At 37.4% G+C, this 9665-nt stretch overlaps 1 protein-coding gene across 1 annotated transcript; it reads right to left on the reverse strand.

Annotated features, from left to right (window-relative positions):
- Window positions 1-1640: 1640 nt before the first annotated feature.
- Window positions 1641-2726, reverse strand: LOC122150451 (putative protein FAM172B). Its single transcript, XM_042781648.1, has one exon. It carries the CDS (start codon window positions 2724-2726, stop codon window positions 1641-1643), a length of 1086 nt encoding a protein of 361 aa, XP_042637582.1.
- Between the last annotated feature and the right edge of the window lie 6939 nt (window positions 2727-9665).

Genomic DNA, 9665 nt, shown 5'->3' on the forward strand with positions numbered 1-9665 from the left:
GTGCTTACCTTGCTCCTGGAGACCCGGTCCCTCTCGGGAGGGTAACAAGGGAAAGTGTTCAGTGCAGATCAGTGAGTAAGCACAAGCCCGCCCGTGCTTACCTCGCTCCCGGTTACTAAGCACAAGTCTATTCACTAGTTGACAGCATTTATGCACTCACCACCTGTCTCCTTTCCTGTTGTCAGCCTCTTGTATGTCCCTGCCAACCTTGGCAAACAGAGCCTATTTTTAGGTCCCTCGTATCTTAATGAGAATGTTATCACTTTAAAATTCAAAATGGTTGCTACTGGTAAAGATTAAAAATGGCTGCACCCTCAGTCACTTTTAATATCCAAAATGGCTGCCACTTGTAAACATTCAAAATGGCTGCACCCTTGGTCACTTTAAATATCCAAAATGGCCACCATGTGTAAACAATCAAAATGGCTGTGCCCTCTTGACAGTGGAAAGTCAACAGGTCAGGTTGTCTCCTTCCTTGCTGTTTCCCTTCCTAGTCATAGCCAACAGTGCAGTCGTCCCTGCAGCCCTTGGTGACCAGGGCTGCTTTTTAGGTCAATTCTCAGGTCCCAATACCACTTGGAAATATTCAGGCTGTTGGTCCCATCACAGTAGCTGTCAGTCTGCAGCTCCAACTGCCTCTGTACTCACTGTTTTTGTTCAGGTTTTTCCAGGTGCCTAATTGGTGGCTAATCCACTTCTGTATAGTTCCTTTCAAAGCTCTGGGCTCCAGGATTATCTTCTGTATCTCTGTCAATTGGTTTTCCTTTGTTTGTTGAAGAGGGTCTATGTCGCTTGTCTGCCTATTCTTCCATCTTCGAATCATCTGCTTCTCTTTCAAACTTAACTTTCCAAGTACTTCCTCTCAATCTTTCAACTTTAGCTGAAATGGACTTCTTTCTCCTGCCTCAGGATCTTTGCTAGGATTTTTTTCTCCTAGCTATCTACTGTTATTGTTCAGACTAAGCATAATTTTCTCTGAGAAGTATTCTCTGATCCCTATGGATGGTTAGCTCCCATATGAGATATTCCATAGGATCCTTTACTTATTAACACTCTTCACATTTGTAATTTCTTGTTCAGTGTGAATCCTATAAGGGTACAGTTAATGTTGGCCTTGTTTACCACTGTGTCCCTAACACCCAACACCCAATGTCGACTGGCACATAGTAGTTACTCAGATGTTATTTGAAAGTATGAATACATGCACACACACAAGAAAAAAAATTTAAACAAGAACATAAGCATGTGAAGAATGAAGTTTTTATGATATTCAATTGTTTATGTTCACTTTTCATTTTAATATGGCATTGGTAACAGTATAGAAATTAAAGACTAACTTAACATTTAATTTTCATCAACTAAAGTATGGTGTTTTTCTATTAAACCAAAACAAAGTAGCCTTTCACAAGTGTGAACCTCAAACTTGACTCATATTGCAATGTATTAATGATGGCACCGACTCATTTCCTGGTTTATCAATAGGTTACAAAAGGGAATATATTCACTGTTTTAAAAAGTAACAAATCAAATCTCAATCCAGAACATAATACTATGCATGAGCTAAGATGTTCTTTTTCTTCTAGCATCTGCAATAGCAAAGTTGCAGAGTGACAAAAAATGTTAGATGACACAAAAGTAACTTAGGCACTTTGCTTTCTTTTTGAGGAGGTTCTAGCTGCTATTGGTTTTTGAGAGAAATTGATAGTTGTTTTGGCTTTCAGAGCTTTTTTAAAGTATTTAAAAATGGACTCTAGGCTAGTGGAAGGGGCTAGGCAGTGTTTTTCTGTACCAGCAGAAACCATAGGAAACTCCTTCTTCAAAACAGTAGCTGCAGGCTTATCCAAAGGCTTAGGACTTGTCACCCACTCACGGCAGTGGTGCTTTATCCACGCTAATAACTGTACATCATTTCCCAGCTGGTGTCCTACATGATGTTCAGAGTCAATAAGTGCAACAGCATATACTTTGTTCATCACTTCCCACTTTCTATGAACAAGTAGGTCCATAAAAACCAAGCCTCCATAACCATGAACAATGAAGGCAACATCCTTGCCTTCAGTCTTTGAAATGAAGTAGTCCCAGATATAAGCCATGTGTTCTTCAGGGGTGTTGCTACATCTATTTGAAATGCATGTAGGAGACTGCTGGAGAGATGAAAAGCTCTCAGTTTGAACCATTTTTAGGGAAGAGGACTCAATACTTTGTGGTAAGTGACTTTTACACTCTTTTTCCATCTTTAGGCCCACAAAACTGTCATTGGGATTTGGCACAATTACACTGTACTGTGCCTGCAATGCCATTTGAATACATGGTATCTGACTTCCATGTTGGAGACCATGATGTATTATTCCCCGTTGACTCCATTGTCCAGCTCGAAAGACCCCATGGTCTTGAAGAAGGACAAGAAGAACAGAATGATGATTTGTTAATGCACTCTCACTCATGAAAAAGAAACTTCTTGGATCTTTATCAGCCTCAAGTGGGATATATATTTTTTGTAATTTGCACACTTTCTCCAAAAGCTTGTAAATATACTGTTCAAGCAAATGGCCAAGGGCCTGATAGCGCTTGCTATTTTTCTCAAGGATATTTTTGTAATAGTTAAAGACAAAAGGCCTTTGTGTCTCAGTATGTCTTAGTTCAGCTTTGTCATTGAAGTCATATTTAAGTTCTTCTAGTAAGTCAGACTGTTCAATAAATTTTTGGAAGCTCAGTTGCTGAATCATTGCTAACCACTGAAAATAAAAAGAACAAAAATATATTATCAGTGCTAGAGAAATAAAGAAAAATTTTTTTAATTTTTTCACTTTTACACTTCTTAAATACTTATACTGACTTCCACGCTCAGCTGGTACTTCACGAAGTCTTTGGGCTGTCCTAAGTACCCAATATAGTTTGGGTACCTATCTAGACTGCTCTTTACTTCATTAAAAACTCTTTTTCCTCTAGTCTTGCTTATCTCAGCTGTTATTATATAATTAATGTATTTTTTTCCCAAAGTGTAAGGGACTATTAGAACTTAATTATATAGTAACAGGAGAGGTCTCTGGAATTTGATTGATTTAGGTTTAAATTCTAGCTCCAAATTTGTAAGTTGAGTGACCATCAGCAGATTTCTTAACTTCGGAGTTTTGGGTCCTTCATTTTCAACTTCTGTGTTTTAGTTTGTTTATGTTCCTACTTGCTCTCTTCCCTGCTTTATTTTTCTTCATAGAACATAGTACGACCTGACATATATTTTTTTTACATATTTTTAAATATCTGTCTTTCCTCAATAGAATGAAAACTTCATAAGCACTTAGAACAGTATCTGGTACATGAAGTATTTTTTTGAATGAATAAATGAAAAATAGGGATAATACCATCTACTTCACAAGTTTTTTGTGAGGATTAAATGAACCAATGTATGTAAAAACCACCTTACACTGTATATATACACAGGACAATCCTCTTCTTAGAGAAATGTGAAATAAAAAACCTAAAGCTATCTCTTGTCCAGTCCTGCTTTTTTTTTTTGTTACCTGACATTGTGATTTTTATCCACATTAATAAATGTAGTTCTAATTTATTCATTTTCGATATCCATTACATTTATAGTAATCTCTTGTTTGAATTTATTGTACTTCATTTAACCATTTACCTGTTGAAAAACATTTAGATAGCTCCAGTTTTCTTATTTTAAAAAAGCTTCAGTGAAAATTCTTATAAATCTGTTTGTGCACGTATCAAGAATTTCCCTAGGGAATATACCTAGAAGTGGAATTTATGGGTTATATCAACATCTTCCATTTTACCAGATATTATTGTCAAATTGCTCTTCAAAAAGGAAAGTCTATTTTAGAATTTAAAATGGATGTGGAGGTTTGCACAGAAAAGCAGTAAGCTCTCAGATCTAAAATATTTTGTTTATTCAAGTGGTGAGCTGAAAATTGCCTTTCTCTGTACCAAAAATCAAAGAGAAGGATATAAAATATTTAAAACTCTATGAGCTAAACAAGAAACTTTGTTAGCTAACGATTTAACTTTTCTTTCAGTCAGAAAAAGCAAGCCAATCAACCAAATCAGTATTTTCTTACAGCATACAATATACAGCTTTGGATTACTCTTTTTCACCATTGTTAAGTGTTTGGGTATGTAATTGAGAGACAATTCTCTGGAGAAAGGACGGGAGTTTACAAACTGAAAAACCAAAAAATAGCACCCAGGTATATAAAGAACAGGGAGTGCTGGTGGCACAGTGGTTAAAGGATTGGCTGCTAACTGAACCCATCAGCTGTACAAGAGGAGGCAGTCTGCTTCCTTAAGATTGTTGTTGTTGTTGCTATGTGCCATTGAGTCAGACCCGACTCATAGCGACCCCTCCTTGGGTTTCCGAGGCAGTATCACTATGGAAGTAGATTGCCCCATCTTCCTTAAGATTATAGGGAGGAAACCCGATGGGGTTGTTCTACTCTGTCCTGCAGTGTCCTATGAGTTGGAATAGACTTGATGGAAACAGGTTTATATAAAGAACAGGAGCCTTGGTTGCACAGTGGTTAAGCAAGTGATGCTTAACCTAAGGGTTGGCTAACCTAAGGGTTGGAAGTTGGAACCCATCAGTGGCTCCATAGGAGAAAATACTTGGTGATCTGCTTCTATAAAGATTATAGCTAGAAAACTCTATGGAGGAGTTCTCTGTCCTACATGGTTGCTGTGATTGCTATGGTATATTTCAAGGAGCCCTGGTGGTGCTCTGTTGCTAACCAAGGGGACAAAATATGTGGCAGGGCTTCCTTAAAGATTACAGCCTTTGAAACCCTATGGGGGAGTTCTGTTGTTGTTGTTAGGTGTTGTCCAGTCACTTTTGACTCATAGCAATCCTATGTACATCACAACAAAACACTGCCCGGGGCAGCTCTACTGTGTCCTATAGGGTGGCTATGAGTTGGAATTGACTAGAGAGCAACAGATTTGTTGGTTTGGTTTTGGTATACTTAAGAGAAAGGCTATTTTGTATATCCTAAGCCATTAAGAAACACAGAATGAAGGATGCTTTGTTCAGAAAATTAAAATATATCTAAAAATACTATCTTTTCCAGTGACCATGTTTATATATATATATATATATACATTTGTGTTTAGAAATATAAACCAAAAATCCCTAAAAACATATTTTAAGAAAATTACCATTGTATAAAAACAGTGCTATTTTCCTGTGGCTTCCAGCCAAACAGAAGACATGCATATGAGTTGAACATTTACCTGAGGTAGATAGATACATTCCTTGGAGAGAATAATCATGGGAGAAAGAAGGATTGTGTATGCAGAGCGAGACAGCTCAGGAGGCAGGAGTGCATGGAGGGATGGACACAGGGAAGAGGTAACTATGGCGAGCAAGTGGGACGGGAGCTGTTACATTGTGGTAAATTATAGTCAGTGTCATGAGACAAAGTGTATGTGAACTGCTGTAGGAAACTGAATTTGCTCTGTAAATTTTCACTCAAATCACAATAAAAAAACAAAAACAAACAAAAAAAAGTGTTTTTATTTTCTTAACCCAGAATGCTGTGTTATTATGCAGTTACTAGAAAAATAATTATGCCATTTAATAAATTCTATAAAATAGTATATAATACAAAATAATAGAGGTTAAGAAATTGTACTAAAAAAACCAAACCAAAACAAAACACTGCCATCAAGTTGATTTGACTCATAGCAACCCCTCCTTGGGTTTCCAAGGCACTATCTCTACAGAAGTAGATTGCCCAATTGTCCTTCTGAGGAGTGCCTGGTGGGTTTGAACCTCCAGCCTTCTGGTTAGCAGTCCTATTTCTATGGAGTTGATTCTGACTCATAGTGACCCTACAGGACAGAGTAGAACTGTCCCATATGGTTTCCTAGACTGTAATAGCATAGTGCCTAAGGCACTTGACTGCTAACCAGGAGGCTGGCGGTTCAAACCCACCAGCCACTCCTTGGAAGGAAGGTTGGGCAATCCTACTTCTGTAGTGATACTGCCTTGGAAACCCAAGGAGGGGTCACCATGAATTGAGGCCGACTCGATGGCACATAACAACAACAATCCTTACAGGAGCAGATTACCAGGTGTCTTCTCCTGCCCCGCAGCTGGTGGGTTCTAATCACCAATTTTTTGATTAGCAGCCAAGTGCTTAACCCGTGTCACCAAGGCTTCTCATAAAGTAATAGAACTTGTGAAATTATATGCTGAGAAGGCTCCAAAAAAAGCAAATAATACCTTTCTCTGTTCCCCCATTGTCTACCTCTCCCCAGGAAAGACTAAAGAAATTGAATTTAATTCACCTGAGGCAAAGACAGATCTAAACTTGTAGAGACAGTGGGGGGGGGGGCGGGAATCAGCTGTCACTCCGTTTTGGGTTTCCCAAAATTTAATGAGGGCCATTGAATATGCAAATTAAAAAAAATAGTTCAGTGAATTATTATAAACCATCCACTCCAAAAACCCCTCTATGCACCCTGTCCCAATCACAGCCCCTTCCCTCCCTCTAAAAGTAATCTTTCTCCTGACTTTCATAGTAATCACTACTTTTTATTTCTCTGTGGTTTCATCTCCCAAGTGTGCATCATTGGAACTTTTAGTTTAATAATTTAGTTTTCTTCCTTTCTTTCTTTTCTTTTTTTTTGAAACTTGGTATGTCTTTCTGGGAAACTTTTTAAACATATGGCTTCTGAGGCCCCACTTTCAAGAGATTCTGTTTCAAAAACAGCCTCATATGCTCCCAGGAGACTCTGACAAATAGCTAGATTTTGTATTTACTGATTTTGTTCAATCCTAGATCCTATTTTACTTGATTTGGATTATTCAGAGGTAATAGTATGTCAGTGGGTACCAAAAGATAAAGAAGATGAAACTGCCTGAAGTCCCAGTTTTACTAAATATTACACAAAAGATAACGTGTTTTGTTAAAACCACCAAATGTATATGGCAGAGAAATGCAAATACATACAACATTTTAAGTTAGAACACTTCAGAGATATTACAGGTGTATGCACTGGATGGATACCTTAGGCTCAGCCCCAAGGCCAAGTGAAAGTTTGGGGATCTTAGGTGAAAGGTTTAAGAAGCACTGTGAATGAATTACTTCTGTAGCCTCCTGGACAAACGATCTGTTGCTCAAATATGTTGAGTTACCACAAGTTTTCATAACTTCTGGGAATAAGCTATTATTCTATTGTTGATAGTCTTACAAAGGAGGATGAAACAACTTGTTTGTGTCTTTTCATGAATCACATGTCAATGACATATTCACTTCATTTATACGTTGTTGTTGTTGTTGTTATGTGCCATCGAGCGAGCCCTCCTTGGGTTTCCGAGGCAGTATCACTACAGAAGTAGATTGCCCAACCTTCCTTCCGAGGAGTGGCTAGTGGGTTTGAACCACCAGCCTCCTGGTTAGCAGTCAAGTGCCTTAGGCACTATGCTACCAGAGCTCCCTCATTTATACATTGTTGTTGTTGTTGTTGTTGTTATGTGCCATCGAGTCGGCCCCGACTCATTTATACATAGAGGATAAGAATTCTTCAGGTGGTAGAATTTACTTTTCTTAGTCTTAAAGAATCAATTACTGAGGAAAATGAGATGAATATCAACCAGGCACAGTGTTCTAAATCTTTATAAATCTAGGTTTCCTAGAACCCATGGTAATGAATTCCAGATTGTTCATTTTAATTTTTAAAACAAATTTTAGGAAGCCAATATGCCCATCCAAACCTGTTTGCATTTATATTGTACTTAAAGTTAATTCACTTGTGATAGAGAAAGGGCCTTTTATAGATTTTATCTAGCTCTCTTCACAGAGATGGTTTATCAAGGCTTACACACATGGTTGAACACTTTCACACTGCCGATATGGCTTGAAACTATTAAAACTATACTCAATGCTTAAAACAAAAATATACTGATTTCCTAATTTTAAAGTATTTAGCACACAATAAATAACCATATCTATTAAGATCAGACCAGTCCATCCTTTTCCCTTCCTTGAAATTCTGGGCTAATGAATTTCAAATCGCAAATGATTTTAATTCAAAAACTTCTGTACAGTGTGAAGTAAATATGTATAACAGAAATGACATTATCTCCAAACATGCTCAGAAAATCATTCTCTTTTTTTTTTAAATAAGGAAGCTTTCACTTGAATATCATAAAGCATCATAAAAGAAAAGGTTATTAATCTTTCATAAAAAGGAAAGTGAGATTGTTGAATAACTCTCTCAAAAGAAGAAACAATGAAATCACCAACTTTATAGTCCTTGTGTCCTTTCCAATATCACTTACTATTCAGTAGGGGAGCTCTGCTACCATAGTGCCTAAGGCACTTAACTGCTAACTAGAAGGCTGGTGGTTCAAACTCACCAGCACTCCTTGGAAGGAAGGTTGGGCAATCTACTTCTGTAGTGATACCAGCTTGGAAACCCAAGGAGGGGTTGCTATGAGTCGGTCCGACTCATTGGCAGGTAACAACAACAACAACAACATTCAGTAGAGATTGTTAAGGCAAAAATGATAAACAATAATGATTATAAAAAGCAAATTTAAAATTGTTGAGTTTAAAGATAATTTATCTTCATCTATGTTATTCAAAGCAAGTTCCAGTTCAAAGAAAGTTTCACTCAGTCTTTATTAGCACAAATGTTTAAAAATATTTCCAAGCTGAATAATTTGATGAACTTAACATTTCAGTTCTCATAAATTATTCTTAACGCTAAACTTTAGGGACCACTTTCATATAAGCTGTTAGTTTGAAGGGGGTAGTGGATTATTCCTACTTACGCTTTGTTTTTTTATGTTCCCATCTTTCAGCTGTATTTCCATCTTTTGCAGTTTGTTTCCTGTAATATTGGCTAATGAGATATGTCAGCTTGATTGAGTCAGTTAAATTCTTTAAAAGTTGACCTCTGCGGAAACTTAAAGTTCGGATTTTTCAGTAAGCAGTGTTTCCATTTATTAAACTAGTACTTCTAAATGAAATCCTTATAATGAATTTCACTCTTGGCAATCGCTGATGTATTCCTCCTGCCTCTCAGTTATTACTGCCTTGATAGGCACTCCCCTAAGCCCAGTACCCTACAGCACCTGGGGTTTACCAATACCTCAGCACTTACCATGTTGTAATTAAGATGTTTGACTCAAAATACAAGGGCTGGCTTTACTTATTTGAGTAACATTGGGCAATTCTCTTTCCCTCTGTGGGTGTTGGTAAGATAAGGGGTTTACTCAACGCTCTCTGGGATCTCTTTTGATTGGGAATATTCCAGTACCATTTTGCCTCTGATTACAATGCCCTTCTGAATTTTGTTAAACTTGTGATTAAATCATGACTAAAGCTTTGTTGTTGATAGTTGTCCTTTAGTCAGCTTTGTCTCATAGTAACTCTATGTACAACAGAACAAAACATTGCCTGGTCTTGCACCTTCCTCATGAGTATGTATGTTTAAGCCCATTGTTGCAGCTACTGTATCAATCCATCTTGTTTACAGTCTCCTTTTTCGCTGACTCTTTACTCTGATGTCTTTCTCCAGGGAATAGTCCCTTCTGATAATGTGTCCAAAGTAAGCAAGAGTAAGTCTCCCCATCCTCCCTTTTTTTAAAAAAATACATTTTATTGAAATATAAATTATGTACAGTGAAATACACAAAACTAAAG

The sequence above is a fragment of the Orycteropus afer genome, unplaced genomic scaffold (genome assembly GCF_000298275.1).
Source record: "Orycteropus afer afer isolate SDZICR_OR568_19922 unplaced genomic scaffold, OryAfe1.0 scaffold00143, whole genome shotgun sequence".
In the NCBI taxonomy this organism is placed as follows: domain Eukaryota; kingdom Metazoa; phylum Chordata; class Mammalia; order Tubulidentata; family Orycteropodidae; genus Orycteropus; species Orycteropus afer.

Excerpts from the sequence above, each read along its gene's own strand:
- LOC122150451 (XM_042781648.1), bottom strand. The coding sequence starts at position 2,726 with ATGATTCAGCAACTGAGCTTCCAAAAATTTATTGAACAGTCTGACTTA.